Source organism: Macaca mulatta, chromosome 11, assembly GCF_049350105.2.
Source record: "Macaca mulatta isolate MMU2019108-1 chromosome 11, T2T-MMU8v2.0, whole genome shotgun sequence".
In the NCBI taxonomy this organism is placed as follows: domain Eukaryota; kingdom Metazoa; phylum Chordata; class Mammalia; order Primates; family Cercopithecidae; genus Macaca; species Macaca mulatta.
In genome coordinates, this window is record NC_133416.1 from 114173534 (window position 1) to 114191557 (window position 18024).

The 18024-nt window shown below is 39.7% G+C and overlaps 3 protein-coding genes across 12 annotated transcripts in view; 1 reads left to right on the plus strand and 2 right to left on the minus strand.

Annotated features, from left to right (window-relative positions):
• TMEM263 (transmembrane protein 263) overlaps window positions 1-7797 on the plus strand; it is a 23056-nt gene extending 15259 nt beyond the window's left edge. For 2 of the 4 annotated variants that reach the window (XR_013400548.1, XR_013400549.1), the window contains exons 3-4: window positions 124-662; window positions 7258-7797. Coding sequence is in view for 2 of the 4 variants with exons in the window: in NM_001194764.2 (NP_001181693.1) it covers window positions 124-410 (287 nt within the window). In the remaining 2 variants the exon portion in view is untranslated. 4 annotated transcript variants of the gene reach the window in all.
• On the minus strand, window positions 6241-16083 carry MTERF2 (mitochondrial transcription termination factor 2). Of its 7 annotated transcripts, none has more exons than XM_077952595.1 (4): window positions 15898-16083; window positions 14045-14145; window positions 10651-10787; window positions 6246-7679 (listed from the first exon to the last, which is right to left on the minus strand). In XM_077952595.1, exon 4 carries the CDS (start codon window positions 7620-7622, stop codon window positions 6465-6467), a length of 1158 nt encoding a protein of 385 aa, XP_077808721.1. In that variant the 5' UTR covers window positions 7623-7679; window positions 10651-10787; window positions 14045-14145; window positions 15898-16083; the 3' UTR covers window positions 6246-6464. The 7 variants fall into 7 exon arrangements, with proteins under 7 accessions (NP_001180872.3, XP_077808721.1, XP_077808718.1 ...); XM_077952592.1 differs by having other exon boundaries at window positions 14045-14155; XM_015152647.3 differs by lacking the exon at window positions 10651-10787.
• A 569-nt stretch (window positions 16084-16652) lies between these two features.
• CRY1 (cryptochrome circadian regulator 1) overlaps window positions 16653-18024 on the minus strand; it is a 106486-nt gene continuing 105114 nt past the window's right edge. The window contains exon 13 of the mRNA XM_015152645.3: window positions 16653-16733. The gene's annotated coding sequence lies outside the window, so the exon portion shown is untranslated. The remainder of the gene's footprint in view (window positions 16734-18024) is intronic.

Below are 18024 nucleotides of genomic sequence, written 5' to 3' on the forward strand. Positions count from 1 at the left end.
TTGATGTGGTTGGCCTTATCAAATCAACCTCCTCATTGTGAGGAAGTCTTAGGTTACTTAATGATGTGTACTGCTCTTTTAAAGACTTATATTTGATTGTCTCATGATATTTTCTCTCATTAGGTTCAATGAAAGATCACCCACAGCAGCAACCAGGCATGTTGTCCCGTGTGACTGGGGGTATCTTCAGTGTTACAAAGGGAGCTGTTGGTGCCACCATTGGTGGTGTGGCTTGGATTGGTGGAAAGAGTCTGGAAGTGACCAAAACAGCTGTTACAACTGTGCCTTCCATGGGAATAGGGCTGGTGAAAGGGGGTGTATCTGCTGTGGCTGGAGGTGTTACAGCTGTTGGGTCTGCTGTTGTAAACAAAGTGCCCTTAACAGGAAAGAAGAAAGACAAATCTGACTAAAATATGGAGATACACTTGTGCTCCACAGCACTATAATGCCAGTGGCATTGAATTGCTAAATTATGGACTACAACCAAGTCAACTGTTTTGGACGTTTATCTTCTAAACTGCTGTGTTGAAAGTATTGATGACTGGCTTTCATCTAAAAAGAAGAGACCAATACAAGCACAGTATATGAAGGTTTCTTATACTTAAGTTCCAGCTTTTTATCTGGTAAAATGTTACACTTACTCAGTTGTAACTGAAGATATGGTATGTTTGAATATTTACTATAAGTCTTTCAGTTTGACTAAAAATGTGAAAGTTGAATTTAGTAGATGATCTTCACAGTTCCATATGTATAATGTGCCAGGTAACTCACCTGCCCCTTAAGGGAACCTTGAATTACATAAGCCGTACCTTTGATGTGCCTAATAGTTTCAGATGTCTTAGTTTTTTATAACCATAGTTGATTAGGCCAAGTGGCATTCATTTCTTATTTAAGCTGACAAAATTAGCAGGAATTAGAGAAGTTTAAAAAGAAAAGATAAATGGTTTTATGATAATGTTAACCATCTTTTGTTAGTAAACATGCGTTTTATTATTTTAATCATTGATGCCTTACAAAAGAAAACATCTTTCTAATACCCTGAATATGTGCTGTTCTTAGAGTCATCTATGGATTCTTTTAAAGGTTGTTTGTGAAATTAGTTTTCCCTCTTTAGAATCTCAGGAGTAGTGTGGTAAAGGCATTTCCTGCTGTCAGTGGATAAGACAGGGCTTGTTAACTGTTCTGGCAGTAGTTAAAATTAAATTGTACACTTCTCAGCCTGGGTTCATGCTTCATCATTAATACACCTCACAGTGCCTAAGAAACATTTACTTACTGGTCAGAAGGTATTTTGGAAGAGTTATTAAGGAGGAACAAATAATTTAAGTTCTTAAAAATTACCTAAAACACCCCAAATATAAAAAGAAGCCTTCACACCTATTCTGTGTTTAGGATGTCTTAAATTATTAGCAGTACTCCTTTTTAAAAAACACTGTAAAAGTAACCATAAATATGTGAGGACTTACTATTTTAAATGAAATGAGCTCCATAGATTAGTTTTGAATATAAAATATATAAAAGTGCTTCAGTGGTTTATGTAGGCTTTAAAAACACGTTATCTTACAGTCCTTTAAAGCAGCTGTAGAGTTTGTATCATTTTTCAAGCCAATTTCAGTCATGGATTTGAAGTGTTTGATTATGGATGATAAATGTGTTGTATCTTATTAATATGTCTCATGTCTCATTCCTTCTCAGTATGATTTAGCTGGAATTCATTTTCTTTTTGTTTCATGTTTAATTTCATAAACATTTAACAATTGGCATATATACTTGGCATTCCTGTCAACCAAGGATTATAATCCAAGCCTGGGAAAATCTTAAATTTCTTTATACTTAAATCTGAAAATTTGTCTCCATTCTGCCAACTTTTTTTTTTTCATAAGTGGAGGGGAGGAAAGGGGGGTGATACCTTGCAGTAAGTCAGTCAAGATAGCATGCCTGAAAATTTGAAACAGACCATTCTAACACCCAAGGCTTAATTGTTTATAAAATACTTCAGAGAATTACATTAATGTGGAATCAACAAATGGATAAGAATATAACATAATTTTTAAAAGCTTTCATAAATACCAGCAGCAATTGTAAGCAAATCTACAAAGGTTCTTGAACCTTTCTATTATATACAAAACTGAAGTCATTAAGGAGTTCAACTAATCAGGAATTAAATGGTCATTTATTTCATGCAGTATGATTTAAGGTATTTGTTGGGATTCTGGTCAAATGTCATAATCAGCAAACGGGATTAAAAATACCTCTAAAATCAACAGGTGAGCACTAAATAATTATCTAAATAATGGTATTGGAGAACTTGTTTCCTGCTATTTGGAAGAAATTATTGCTTCATTGCTAGTTTGTATTTCTAACTTCTACAGTTATAGACTCCACTGTGCTTTGTATCTGAATTTCTCAGTATAGACATTTTGTTTACTGTATGCTTGCATATTTATTTTCAACTTTGCCTGTCTTTAAAATTGCTTGAGGAAAAATGGTTGTAATTAATTTCTGCTACAGAAAAGCCACCCGGTACGTTTTGTCTCATCAAGATTGTTTTAAATTCTAAACTATAACTTTGTTCAGAGGGGCTTTTGCAATGATAGCAGAAAACTGTACAAATGTACGGTTAGTTATAGAGGTTCTTGTTGAAATGAACTTACCATTTGATGATATGTATGTACAGCTGTATACTTCAGTCTCTTTTAGTTTACTTAGAAAGACTAGCAATTTGACCTGTTAAACAGGACTAGTTCACATCAAGAAATTCAGGTTAGTGTATACACCTGGAGGCATCTGTTATTCAGCTTATCCTTTGAGTGGGTATTTGGCACAATGAGGATTAACTTATGTGACCCACTTGAATGGCTGATCTAATATGTTGACATTATACATTCTGTACTTAGTGAAATGTCGGATGAAAATAACTGATTAATAATTTTTTTGTATTAAAGGGATGGGAAAAGAACACATGAATTTGTTAATAAAGCACTATGATCTGCAAAAGATGGAATGTTTCATAAAGATCTAAAGAAATAAAGGAAACTTTAAAACAGGGTGATCTTACCATTGTTAGTTACGTTGCAGTTCAGAAAGTGCTGTAGCTAATTTAAAATTTTTTTGATAGTAATGTACAAACATGTATTTTGATGCTGACACAACCATGAAATACAAATATATTTTAAGCAACTCTAATAAAGATTAAGAGTATAGATTTCTAGGTTTTACCCCAACTTGCCAAATCTCTGCAAGGTGGGGCCCAGGACTGCATTTTAACAACCTCTCTGGGTAATTCTTGTGTACAACAAAGTTTGAAAACTGATGATGGAGGGATTATAAAGCAGGGAACACTTGTCTCTGTTCTAAGTAGCTGTGGAACCAACTTAGACATCTCACTGGAAAGAAATGACTAAAAGGGGTGGGGAGGAGTGTAGAAAATTGATACTTACTAGGCATCTGCATACCTGCCAGGTAGTGTCCATACTTCTCATTTAATCAGCATGAGGGCCTTATGAAGGAAGTATCGTTATTCTCTTGCAAATACAGAACAGGCTGACTTTCAATGTTAGTTGAATTTTCCATATCACTTTCGAATTAATGTAGGTCACAACCTCTCCAGCTTATGTCCAGGAATAGAAATGGGGCTACTGAGTAACTAGACCTTTATTCTAGTGTTGACATTCAGTGTGGCCTGTATGCTTGATTGACCAGGCTGTCTGACTCGCAGCTTACCGGAAGTCTTTCAAGTGATCATATTTACTTCGGTGACTACATTTTGCTACAGCAATGAATTTAGTGTGATTTTACACAAATTGAAGAAAATCTAATTTTGTTAAAGAGCCTTTTATCACAGAGGAAGCTGAATTTGACTCTAGTGTTTAATGGAAGGATATCTCCCCCTGCTATGTTACTGATTTTGAATTTTTAAAATTGTTTCATAGGAAGATCTGAGTTAGAACATATGAATAGAAAAAAAAGGCAAAGCAGAACAATTTCAGAGGTTCAAAAGCCAAAAGCAATGGAATGGGCCCTAAGGGAAAATAAAGTCAGTATACTGCATAATTGATTAAGAACGTAATCAAGTTAGAGTAAGCTACAAATATATTTCTATAACTGTAACTACCTCTGGTTCTCCGTGCCTAGATCTGAGCACTTAAATTTTGCTGCTGTATTGACTAGTCTCCTTTTAAATTAATGGCCACAACGTACACGTAGCCACTCAAACTTTCTAATATGCCCTTTTATTGTATGTTTGCTTTCACACTCGATGTCACCCAGGCTGCAGTGCAGTGGTACGAACATAGCTCACTGCAGCCTTGATCTTCTGGGCCCAAGCCGTTCTCCCGCCTCACCCTACCAAGTAGCTAGGACTAGAGGTGTGTGCCACCACACCAGGCTGATTTAAAACATTTTAAAAAATTTTTGTAGAGACAGGATCTCACTGTGTTGCCCGGGGTGGTCTCAAACTCCTGGTCTCAAGTGATTCTCCTGCTTGGCTTCCCAAAGTGTTGGGATTACAGGTGGAATCACTCTATAGTGTGAACCAATTATTTCCTTTTTGCCAAACCCATTCGTCACTTCTCTATATCTTAGTTGACCCCTCAGTGGCTTCATTATTATTGACCATGCCGTTGTTTCTTCCTGTGACCAACTTCTTGCTTTGACCAGTCTTTTTCCAGGCTTGGCCAACTACCCTACTCCAAATCTGCACTTTTTTTTTTCTCCCCAGGCAGTCTAATCTAGAGCCATGGCTTTAAATATCATAGATAGGCAGATGATCCCCAAATATGTATTTTCAGTTCTGACTGAAACTCAACTCCAGACTTAGCCATTTGCCTGTTTGACATTCCTCCTAGGATGTCTAATAGGCATCTCAAAATTGACATCTAACTACCAAGGTAACCATATCACATATAATGTTTTCCCAGCTGAGACACTTAAGAGTGAAAGAGCAAGAGTGCCACTGACTCTTTATGTCAGGACAAGAAGCATAAACTAAAAACTCTCCAAGGGTTTCCCATCACACTTCAAATGAGATTCTGCTCCTTACATGGACCTGTGCCGCCTCTCTCCTCCCAACCACTCGACCCTGCTCTAACTGTACTAGCTGCTATTCTTCTTGAACAAACATTACTGCATGACCTTGGGTAGGTGACTTACCCTGAGTCTCCTCATCCGTAGAACAGTGAACAATGGTACTTTTAGAATCGTAAAGCACTTACATACAGAGCTCCCTCTAGGAGGCAAACAGATTTGGATAGTAAGGGTTACTTGCATTTGCTGAAGGAGTGAAGAGTGAGGATACTGCCTGCATTTTTCATAATTTTTTCATTATACTTAAGCCATGTACAAATAGTGCACAGATGTCAGTCAGTTGTTTGGCTGTGCATTTGTTACAAAGTTCAGACTTCACAGCTGAAAGTCATTTAGTTCTTTATCTGGGTGTGTTTATCTTGGAACAAGGTTCAGAAATGGAAACTTGAACCACCACCCCTAAAATTAGTACTAACCATCACCCACTTTCTCTTACAGGCAGACCTGGATTTTCAGAATGTTTTCTAAAAAGCTCCATTTATTTCAAATGTATATAAATTAGAAAATTTTGAATTAGAACATTTTACGGAGAGGTTTTCATACATGTCCCCGAATTTGTTGTTAGTACTTACTCCTTTTGGCCTGTCAGATAGGGGTGACTTCTCTTATGTCAATTCATAAGTAATCCTTCCAGTTCACAAGGTTTGAACAGAAGTCGGAGCCCAGTTAATAAACCTGGACTCTGCCATTTGGCAGCTGAGTGGCTTCTCTCAGCTTCAGTTTCCTCATGTGTAAAATGAGGAAAGTAATGAATGTGCATGGTGTTTTATAAGAGTTACCATAATGGTCAATTCTAAACAAACTGACCAGACAAGTAGGCTCCAACTCTTCTTTTTGGATGAGTAATACTTGGTTCTCAAAGACAGTCATTTATTCTAAACACAAGATGAACTTTTCTCCAAAAAAAAAAAAAAAAAAGGTATAGAAGTTTGCTGATAGTTCACGTAACACTAAGCTACAGAATTCGGACCACAGTAGAGTGATGTTTCATGGCTAGTATTGAGAAAGACTGGATTTGCATCCTAAGATGAAATGTGCTGTATGAATAAAAATGTATCCACACCTTGAATTAAGCACTTGTCCATTTCTTAGAAGTGATTCACTTATAAAGTGTCACACTGATATGCCATTTAATAGTACATGAGTTTTTGAAATAATGGTTTAAGGTAAAAGTTACCAACTTTATTTATTAAAACATACAATTTATATTTTATAATATGGCAAATGAGTCAGAATTTATCTATTTAGAGATAACTCAAATACAACCCAGAAGCTAAGCAGGTTCTTAAATTACTGGTGCCTACAAACTGCCTGAATTTTTGTCTTTGCTAGTTAGTTTCACCCTGCACTGCTAGAAAGAAGCAACATCAGTCAGTATGTCATTCTTCAACATTTAATGGTGCCACAGGGTTAAATAATGGCCTTACTTTTTTGGCCTGAATTTTGCCAAAATTAGCTTCAAACTCTTTTTTTGATCCATTTAGATTTGCTAGATGTCCATCCTTTATTCTATAGCCTAAGGAATTCAGTTTCCTTATCCTGTACTGTACTATCTGTGGTGTTAATTCAAGAACCATTGGCGTCTCTCTTATTTGAGCTATGGAAATTCCTTCTCTCAATAATCCTTGCATTCTCTCTTCTAAAACTGGAACAGAATAATATAAAAGGGCAGGACATTTCAAAACTAATTGCTTCAGGTCATGATCTGTGCATTTAAAAACATTTTTAGAGAAGGAAATACTGTTCTGTATACTTCTTGGGCAAAGTTGAAAAAGAAATCCTTTGAGTTTGGACAGAAGCTGGAGAATTTCAAAGCTTGTGAAACCTTGCTCCTGGAGAAATTCTAGTGTTTCCTTTATAGCTGCGGGAGAATTTAACAAAATAAATGGGTTTTGGCTTAACAGTTTTAGTAGCCAAACTTTCATGTTGGCCTCAGAGCCACCTACATCTAGATAACTCTCTTGGAGAATTCTTACCATTTGCTTATTCTTCTCAACAGGATTATGAAAAACATTAGATGCAGTAGTCAAAAGTCTGCTAATGACCACATTTTTTAGTTCCAACTCTTGAAAGAACTGAACATTCAGCTTCTGGTTTTCTTGGTCTTTAATAGTAAAGAAAGATTCTGGAAACTGCTCTATTAACTTGATTAACTCTTCCTCATTTTTGCAGACCAACTGCCAGAGTTTTCTCTGGGTGTTAACAGCGGTTGGACTACAGACAATTGCTTCCGGGCAGCGTTCCAAAATACTGGCTACAGCAGTCTCATCGGCACCTAGTTCTTGTAAAATATTCGCAATTTCTTCAACATAGGTTTTATCCTCTAAAAGTACCCATCCTTTTAATCTGCGAATTTTCCTGATGTCAACTGAAAATTTATAGAGCTTTTCCACTGTTCTTGTATTTTCTTTGCTCGACTGTCTATCAGTTGTATAGATGAAGCATGCTAAGAAAGGTCTGTATTTTGGAGGTGATTGCATCTTTTTGAAAGAACACAGCCTGCAGGACTGGGATCTCAGCAGCAGCTTCCACAACATGGCTGCAATCCACTAGTTACTTTCCACCGTCCTGGGACTTAAATGGACTCATTCTATCTGTAAAAAGAATAAAAGTTTTTAGTATAAGGGTGTTGACTTTCAGAACACATACACTTACAAATTTGAGCTGTTTACAACATCTGGAAATAAAGTGGATTTAAATTAGACAAGAAAACTACTCATGTGGAATATTTTTTTAAATCTTCCTAAATAAGGATTGCTTGAACCCAGGAGCTGGAGGTTGCAGTGAGCCGAGATTGTGCCATTGCACTCCAAACTGGGCAACAAGAGTGAAACTCCTCAAAAAAAAAGAAATCAAAAATCCTCCTAAATAATTGAATTGTAATACACTTCTCCACAACTTCGACATCTTATACTTTGTAAATACACTGTTGAGTTACTTCCATTTTACAGAAGAGCAGCAAGACGAAAGAGTTCAAAGGTTCACAGATCTCAAATGTTATTTTCATACAAATTTCCTTTTCCACAACTGTTTTTCTTCTAGGAGGGCTGTATTATGCACACACACATGGTTTATTAAAAAATGTTTTACATTATTAAGTTGATGTTTAGTGGAAGCAGATATTTAAAGAGGGAAGAGGGGAAGGGTCATCTCTAATCTTATACATTAAATATTTTGCTGAATAACTATCACCCAAAATGGGCCAATTATTTTATGTTAAATGTGGATTTTTTTTTTTTTTTTAGAATTATGTGAACAAAACTCCCTTTTATAAATCCAGAATTAGAATAAGTTGTAATTCCAGCACTTTGGGAAGCTAAGGTGGGCGGATCACCTGAGGTCAGGAGTTTGAGACCAGCTTGGCCAACATGGTGAAACCCCATCTCTACTAAAAATACAAAAATTAGCAGGGTGTGGTGGCGGGCACCAGTAATCCCTAGCTGGGTAAAATGAAAAAATGCCACGTGGCTGTTCCCGTGGTGCCATGGAAAACCAGGTCAGCTGAGGAAAAGTGACTCTACTTTCAGAACAGTGTAATAAGCGATCCACTTGACATCTTTAGGTATCTTGAGATGGCTATACTGTGTCTGATACATTAACAGTCTTTGCCTCTGTAGGGGCAGCAAAACACCTCCATCTTCTTAGGGTCGTGACAGGACCTGAGAATTAGACATAAGATACATTAACAGGAGAAAAACAAACTTATTTTTTTAAACTTTGATTATTTATTTTGAGACAGTTTGTAGCCCAGCTGGAATGCAGTGGCGCAATTTCGGCTTACTGCAACCTCCGCCTCCTGGGTTCAAGTGATTCTCCTGCCTCAGCCTCCCGAGTAGCTGGGACTACAAGTGCGCGCCATCACGCCCAGCTAATTTTTGTATTTTTAGTAGAGATGGGGTTTCACCATGTTGGCCAGGATGGTCTCGATCTCTTGACCTCATGATCTGCCTGTCTCGGCCTCCCAAAGTGCTGGGATTATAGGCGTGGGCCCCTGCCCCTGGCCATAACCTTTATTTAATACAAGTTTACGTGGCATGGGAGCCCTCATAAGGAATCAGAGACCCAAAGAAGAAGTTAGAGTCAGTTATTTATGTACTGAGTTGCACAAAAAATAGAAAGCTGTGAAGAAGCAACTGAATTACATGGGGAGGTCTAAAAGATAACTTATTTTAATAAGGACAGTGCAGAAATGTTTTGGTATCAATTTCTCATCCTTGAGGTTAAGGATGTTACTCCTTTTGGTGTAGGGAGGGTGTCTCTCACATGGGAATTTTATCTGTTTTTAAGAAACAGGTCAGATCTTACACATATTTTTCAGGTGCCTTTAATTAAAAATGGTCAGTATGTTAAGAGTGGCATAACGAGCATAATGAACTCCTTCACCGCTATTTCTTTTGTCTCTGGTAATGAAAATACATCTGGTTTGTTTTAGTACCTGAGTGTGTTGTAAGTGTCTCAGCCTTGCCACAAAAGTGTATAGTGCGGGTCAATTTAGCCTGTTGGCAGCCTTCCCTCACTCTTTATAGGTCTGAAAGAAAAGCAGAAAGCAGCCATTTCCAATCCCTGACTCTAATTTAAACGCCCTTGCCATATATGCTGGGGACTCTTCACTTTCAGCCCTGTCTTAACTAATCCAAATAAATGATTATTCTGTTAGGAAAATTAGGTAATACCCTTTCCATTTTGGTTTCCCATTTTGGTTTAGCTCACTGTGAGCGCCTATGGAGACTAAAATAATTGAAGGCATAGCTTGTTTTACTCTTAGTGGTTCAACCAGAATTTTCTTCAGATAATAGTCCTAATACTGTTAGCCAAGATGAAAATATTATTTTAAAAACTTTGTAAGAAGGCCATCAACTTTGACAGGAAGGAGGAGGCACAGCATGATGAAGCACAGACAGATCGGGGCTGGGATCCCACTCCCCACTCCCTGTTGTGTGACCCCACAAGCTCAGGCTGTACCTCTGTACCACGGGGGAGGAGCATGGGCTGCTGCCAACCACCCACACCCAATCCTGGCTCTAGCTTAAGGGGCAGCCTTGTGTAAGCTAGCCTCAGATAAAACAAGACAGCAGTAATTAGAACAGCGCTTCACACTAACTATTCAATGAGTATTACTAGCAGCAATCTGTGAAATGGAGAGAACAGAATCTAAGCCTTACAGGAAAACTGTAAGGGTTAAAATGTATGTCAAGTACTTTGCACAATGCCTGGTACAGAGTAAAATTTCTGGAGCTAAAAGTCTTGTAGTAGTATGACTTTAAATTGTATTTTAGATTATTTACAAAGAGAACTGAAAACCAAAAAAGTATTTATTTATTTATTTTAGAGACAGGGTCTCACTCTGTCACCTAGGCTGGACGGAGTACAGTGGTGTGATCTCGGCTCACTGCACAACCTCTGCTTCCCGGGCTCAGGTGATTCTCCAGCCTCAGCCTCCTGAGTAGCTGGGACTACAGCCATGAGCCACCATGCCTGGCTAATTTTTGTACTTTTTGTAGAGACAGGGTTTTGCCATGTTGCCCAGGCTGGTCTGGAACTCCTGAGCTCAAGCGGTCCACCCACCTCGGCCTCCCAAAATGTTGGCATTACAGGTGTGAGCCACCGCGCCCGGCCTAAAGAATGGATTTTAAATGCTTCTGTTTCCCGAAATAACTGCTTATAAAAGCAATGCACATTCAATGCGGAAAAGTTGCCAACTTCTGAAAAGTATAAGGAAATGGAAAAAGTCTTTTACAATCCCCACGACCCGAAGACAACTGTACATATTTTGGCATACATGATGATGTGTGACCTGAACACATCACAGTTCAGCCTGGAGGAAGCAGGAAATGCAGACAGCTGCTGTTCCCTTAGCCTCAATGTGCAGGAGCCTCTGTCAATGGGTGCACCTTGCCATGGTCAATGTCGTTCTAATGTTTAAAGATCTGTTATTCTGTATAATGTAACCCCCAACCAAGCCAACTGCAGATCTAGTGCTTAGCCAGAGAACAGCATCTGTTCCAACCCCGAGGAACTCCTGGCTGTGCTGGACTTGCTGAAAGATAGTGTATTACTGGTCTCCTGTGTGGTACCTTCCCTACACATGGGACTTAGGTTCTGAATTCAGCCTATAAAGTGAAAATTACAAAGGCTCAGAATTTTTCTTGAAAATCTCTTATGCAGACACCACACAGATGAAGTAGTTGGCTATGAACTATGATGTGTTCAGGTGAGTCATCTTTACCAGTTAATGTATCTTGCTTCGTCTCTGATGAGCAAACACAGCTGACTATGAAAGTGAAAAGTATGAATGTTGTGACTCCTATGTAATGAACACATAATACATACATATGTATCTAATTTATTTTTCTGCTTCTATTTGATTCATAGTAAGTATCTAACCGTGTTATCAAAAGTGCTCTGTAAACATTTAAGATGAGTGCTTGGTATATGGGATGGATATACTATTATTTTGTAATTCATTCCTTATATTGAGCATTTAGGCTATTTGTAATTTTTTCTATATGCTGAATAAATGTCCACATTTCATATGCTTTTCCTTTAGGATGAATTCCTAGAAGTAGATTTCCTGACTGAAGAGGAGATATGTGAACACTGGGAAAGCAAAGTTGCTAAATTTCTTATCGGAAAAACTATCTCAGTTGACATTCTCACAAGCAGTATGTGTGATTCTCTCATCAGTTTTTATTTTGATATGTGAAAAATGATATAACACTAATTCAACTTCTTTTTATTATTCATGAGGGTGATGTTTTCATAATTAAACTATTTTCTTCACCTTTCTTTCCTTTTGTGAATCAACCATTTCTGACCTGTAAAACTGCAATCATTCTGCTTTTTAAAAATTGACTTGTATAAACTCTATGAATTAAGAAATATAATCTCATTTTTGAAAATATAATATTTTCTTCAGCTCATTTTCAGTTGTTGATGGTATATTTTAGCATACCAAAGCAGCCCCTTTTTAAATTGTGGTAAGATATAAATAACAAAAAAATTTACCATTTAAACCATTTTCAAGTGTACCATTCAGTGGCTTAAAGTATATTCACAATGTTGTCCCACCACGACCATTATCGCAAACACCAACTCTGTCTCTGTGCCCATTAAACAATAACTCTCCATACCCTCTTTCCTCCAGACACCAGTAACCTCTATTTTACTTTCTGTCTCTATGAATTTGTCTATTCTAGGTAATTCTTATATGTGGGGTCATATAATAATTGTCTTTTGTGTCTAGCTTATTTCATTTAGCATAATATTATTAAAGTTCATATTACAGCATCTGTTAGAACAAAGCAGGTAATTTCACGTGGTCAAAGGAAGGTCAGGGAAGTTTTCCTTGATGATCCTTACTGCTTTTAAGTACCAGATGATCAGCAAAAATTCATCCATATTTCCTCCCATATTTTTGTTTGAATTTTAAAACTTAGCTCCTTAAGTTCATTTGAAATTTCTGGGTGTGAGCTGAAAATCTAAATAGATTTTATCAATAGTTTACTTCTCTCCAAGTATCATTTTCTGAACAATCCTTTCCTTCCCCATGAGTTATGATGCCTCCTTTATCATATGTTAAATGTAGCTTTTGTCTCTAATTAGCCTCCATCCTCATACCCCTACTTTGCAATTCCCCCGTGGGGCCAAGAGGTTTATTTCCGGTCTTTGCTGCATACTTGTCTCCCCCTGCCAGACCATCCTCAGACAAGCTCTGGTTGACTCACTCTTCCACCCTTCCCACCAACTATCTCAAATCTTCTCAACTCAGACCTCTAGCTTCCCACCTACCTCCATACCCACCTTCACTCACAACCAGTGCCCTGGCCTCCTATCTGTACAAAGAAAGGAGAGCAGCTCCTCTTAGCAGACATAAACCTATCACTAGTTCCCCTTCCCTACAATCACAGCTTTCATTATCCAGGGTCATTCCTGCTCCTATGCTGAGCCCAGCCTCTCTGGCCTGAGAACTCTCAAGCCCTTCTTTCTCAAGTGTTCGTTCCTTCAGGTGTATCCTCCTCTGATGCTCCAGCCATCACTCCACTGCTCTTCCTCTCCTTGCCCAAACCCTATCTCTTTCCACTGCTCTTCCTTTCCCTGCCCAAACCCTATCTCTCTCCACTGCTCTTCCTTTCCCTGCCCAAACCCTATCTCTCTCTTCCCCTCAGCTAATTCTTGCAGATCCTTCTTTCTCTCCATTTCCTCTTCTACTTATATAGCTTGCAATAAAGATAACTTCCATGTGGTTACAGCCAATGAGTAGTTTTCATTATTATCTCTTTTTTTGTAGAGATGGGGTTTCACCACGTTTCCAGGCTGCTCTTGAACTCCTGAGCTCAAGCGATCTGCCCACCTTGGCATCCCAAAGTGTTGAGATTACAGGCGTGATATGGTTTGGCTGTGTCCCCACCCAAATCTCATCTTGAATTGTAGCTCCCATAATTCCCTTGCGTTGTGGGAGGAACCCAGTGGGAGATAATTAAACCATGGGGGCGGTTTCCCCCACACTGTTCTCATGGTGGTGAGTAAACCTCATGAGAGCTGATGGTTTGATAAGGGGAAACCCCTTTCACTTGGCTCTCATTCTCTTCTCTTGTCTGTCATATGAGATTTGCCTTTCACCTTCTGCCATGATTGTGAGGTCTCCCCAACCATGTGGCACTGTAAGTCCATTAAACCTCTTGCTTTTGTAAATTGCCCAGTCTTGGGTATGTCTTTATCAGCAGCCTGAAAAAGGACTAATACAAGCCATGAGCCATCACACCCAACCTTCCTTATCTCTTTTGACTTCTGCAGCTTTTAGCAGAGTTGACCACTTTCTCCTTGAAATATTCTCTCATTTGACTTCCTGGACACCTCACTTTTTTGATTCTTCTCCCTTTCTATACCTCTGGCCATCCTCTATCTGTCTCCCGTGCAAGCTCACCTTCAAGGCTTGGTTCTAGACCTCTCTTCTTCTTACCTTACAGTCTCTCCCCACAGATCTTGTCCTCATCCAGATATTCAGTTAATCCACTTGGGATTCTTTCCAACTTCTTCTCAACATGTGATCTTGTCAGCTCCCTGCAATAAACTTTCCAATGGCATTTTAGGATAAAGACAAAATAAAATAAAACATAGAAATGCCTTACCAGGCTACAAGGCCTCTTTGGGCTCTGCTACCACCCTAATCCCCATTTCCCTCTCCTGCACCAGCTGCATTTGCTTCCTGTCAGTCCCTGGTGCTCTACTGGTTTCTACCATGTGGTCTTTGAAGACTGTGGGTCAGATTCCATGCCCAAAATGCTCCAACTCTTAGGCCTAAGTGTCACTTTCTCAAGGAAACTTTTCTAACCTTCATGAATACATGAAGCCTCCTGTCCTCATTATAGGATTTCATGGCACCATGGACGACTTCTACACTTGTACACAAGTGGTACAACAGCTGCAGCTGTTCGTGTATGTTTCTGTCTCAACACTCCACATGGACAGAGACTGGTCACCACAGTGTTCCAAAGAACTACTTGCCTACCCTTCACCCAGCTACCTTCACTGCCTCTAGGAGGCATTCCTGGCCAGGTGGCCTTCTGTGTGCTCTTCCACAGCACCCTGCTCCGGACTCTACTGCAGCACTTATCATGCTCTTATGTTCTTTATTCTTTCAACCAGTAGGAATTATGTTGCTATTTGTTTGAAGTTCAAGTTGTGTATCAGGCATACTAGGCACAGGTCTGCTAAACCAACACTTCTTCATCCCTCCATTTGGATCACAGATCAACTTAGAACCTGAGAGTCACAGACTCTCTTTCCAGAAGAAAAGACCCACACTCACAACATTTTGCAAATGATTTTAGCAGGATTCATGGACACCCTGCAACCCGGCCATGAACAACTTGCACTAGATTTACAAGCGTTGGGAAGGCAGGAACTGAACGGTGTTCTGCTTTATTCCCTGCACCCAGCAAAGAACTTGTTCCACACAGAGACAAAATCAGTATTTGTCAGGTGAAACTGAGTGAACAAGTGGATGCAGTAAATTAATGCAGTGGGTAAAACTGGGTTACCAGAGACAGACTGCCTGATTCCTGGACAACAGTTGTGCTGAGACTTGAGGAAGTTACTTCACCTCTCTGAGCCTCAGTTTGGCATCAGGAAAATGGTGACACTATCTCCTGGGTGACTGCGAAGATCAAACGAGTTAATACCACAAATCACTTAGAATATGCAGAAAACTCTTCACATATACTAAATCATTAAATCATCACAACAACCCATTTTAAAATGAAGAAACAGACACAAGTAAAGGAACTTGCCCAAGGTTGCTTAGCTAAAAAAAAAAAAAAAAAAAAAAAAAAAAGGCAGAATTGGATTCAAACCCCACAGCTTGGCTCCAGAGTCCTGCTCTTAGCCCTGTGCCCCCACATAAAGTAATGCTTTTGGTAAATGTTCGTTAAATCACAATGTGGGCTGTTCTAGGATGCTTGTTTCTTAAGCATTTTTGAGGAGTGAAATTCACTTCCGTAATACACACAGTTATGGTTAGTATGATCTTCTCTACACCACCACTGGCTTCAGTAGAGTTCTTCTTTCGTAACACGTATGCCCTGCTGCCAGTTTCAAACTGACCAATGTTTATAAGCAAGGAAAAACGAGGGTCTTCGGAAGATCATCTCCGGGACCGATCAAAAGGCCGCACATTCACTGTAGGGCCTCCGCTTTTCCAGAGAAACCCGGCAGGCTGAGCTGAGCGTCTGGTGATGCATGGGGTTTTGCGGACCCTGACCTCCGCCACGGCGCCGCAGGTGAGGAAGGGAGCAGAGGAAGAGGGCGACTCACCCGTCGGCGTCAGCTCCAAGCAAGGCACAGGGAGTCCCGGGGGCCAGGCCCCGTCCTTCCCTCTCTCTTCGGTCAGCCTCCACACGGTCCGCCGTCCCCCTGAGGCCTAGAGCCTGGGTCTCGGTCCTCCGTCCCAAGAAGCTCCCGACAGTCCTCGGCAGCGTCAACCAGGCCACCAGCCCCTTCACCCATGGCCAATCAGGTCTCGGGAGATGACACCCCACCCCCCGCAGACACGCCCCCACGTCCCAGCGCAGCCAGTCAGAGCACAGGACACAACTACGCGTCCCTCTCCGCACCACAAGGGGGAGTGGGAGTGGGAATCGGCTTTCCAGGGAGCGGAGCCTGTGCCGGGGGGCATCTGGCATTTTCACACCCTTTCCTTAGCATTTTAGGAAGCGGAGTTCCAGTAGCTTTGACGCTTAGAAAATATAAGAAAAAAAAAGAAGTAACAGAAACCGCTATATTTTTAAGATAGAACCAATCACAGTTCCCAAAATAATTCAATTAGGTAAAGAACCAACTTACGAAAGAAATGTTTAAAAAAACCCCAAATTCTTTGAAACACATCTAAACTTTTCCCCGCCCCCACCCTACCCCAGCAGTTTGCGACTGATTCGTCTTTAAAAGCCATTCTCCGTTCTCCCCCTCCTTGCCACCTTCACCTAAATACTCGCCTTTTCTGATAAACTGCCAAGTGGTTTCCATTCTAATTATTACCGGTGATGCCCAATCTCATACACTAAACACGTTAATTTCTCCTTAAAGCCAGGCTCAACGTCTCTCTCATTTATTTTCACATTTCTCCATCCAAAAAACAAGTATTTATGGCAGGCCTGTTAAGCGCAAAGCATATTGAAACAGCAATGAGAAGATAGAGGGGGAATAAAATACATTCCCTGTCCTTATGGAGCTTATATTCTAGTGGAGGGCAGAGATATCAACAACTAATAACGTGACTAATCACACCTAGAGTTAAGTGTTATCGAGGACAGGGTGCCCTGACCTGGGCCTGGTGGTTCTGTTTGTATGGAGTTGGAGTCAGAAAAACTGGTTTTCCCAGCTGGAGGTCCCTGCTTTCAGGTGTTCATAGCACACTGCACAGTTCTGCCGTAATCGGTGGCACTGGCACTTAGACTGCCCTCACACCCTGTGGAGTAAATTCCTTGAGGCTACTAATTATTTTTCTGTGAGCAATGCTCGGCACACAGTAGGAGCTCAGGAAATGTTAACTAAATCTTTGAGTCTAGTCTCAGTATGCAGTTTAGGCTCAACAGGCTTTACTGAGAGGCGCTCACACATGCATTTTTAATTCCACAGAGTAGCACCAAGAATCCTGGCTCCTCAAGATCACCTCTGATCTCTAGGATATTCTAGAACGATCTGAGCAACTCAAGTGTACAGCTGAGGGGTGTTTGTCCAGCAACCCCTGAGTTATCTGAATATAAAAACTCTATTATGCATAGATTTACTGCATACTTTTTCCTGATATAAAACGATTTGGGGTCCAGACTAACCAAAGTGAGTCATTTGTACTTAGGAAAAGGAAATCAGGATACAGAAAAGGAAGTTAAGGAATGTAAACTCAGGACTTAGAACTGCAAGCTGCCATCACTGGTCAGGAGGGAGGGAGCAGAAATGTGCACCAGGGTGCCGGAAGCTTGTATCAGGGCTCCACGTAATTGTGTGAGGAATTACAATACATATGACCCCGTTCATTGTAATCAAAACTTGAAACTGACAAATCAGCTATTCCAACTGTATTAAATAAATGCTACTCAAAGTTTTTTCCAGCCCAAATATTTAAACAGTGCATTTCTAGGACCATATAATCAGAAAGAAAACCTTGAATGAAGAAAAGGGGAAAATAACTTATAATTATGCATATTATGTACAAGAAAATTACAAACACATTTGAATTGTGAGAAGATCCTGAAAATTCTAGCTTGTAAGGGATGCATTAAAAACACTGATAGTCTTTTATATCTCAAATTTACTAATTTATTTTAAGCAAATATGAAAAATGTAAGGACTTTGCACAGGTTCATTCAAAATCCTGGTTCTCTCAATGTAATTTTTCCAAGTCGTCAGTACAGTTTTTGGCAGTAAGAATAGAAGTATTTGCTG

Excerpts from the sequence above, each read along its gene's own strand:
- MTERF2 (NM_001193943.3), bottom strand. The coding sequence starts at position 7,622 with ATGTTGTGGAAGCTGCTGCTGAGATCCCAGTCCTGCAGGCTGTGTTCT.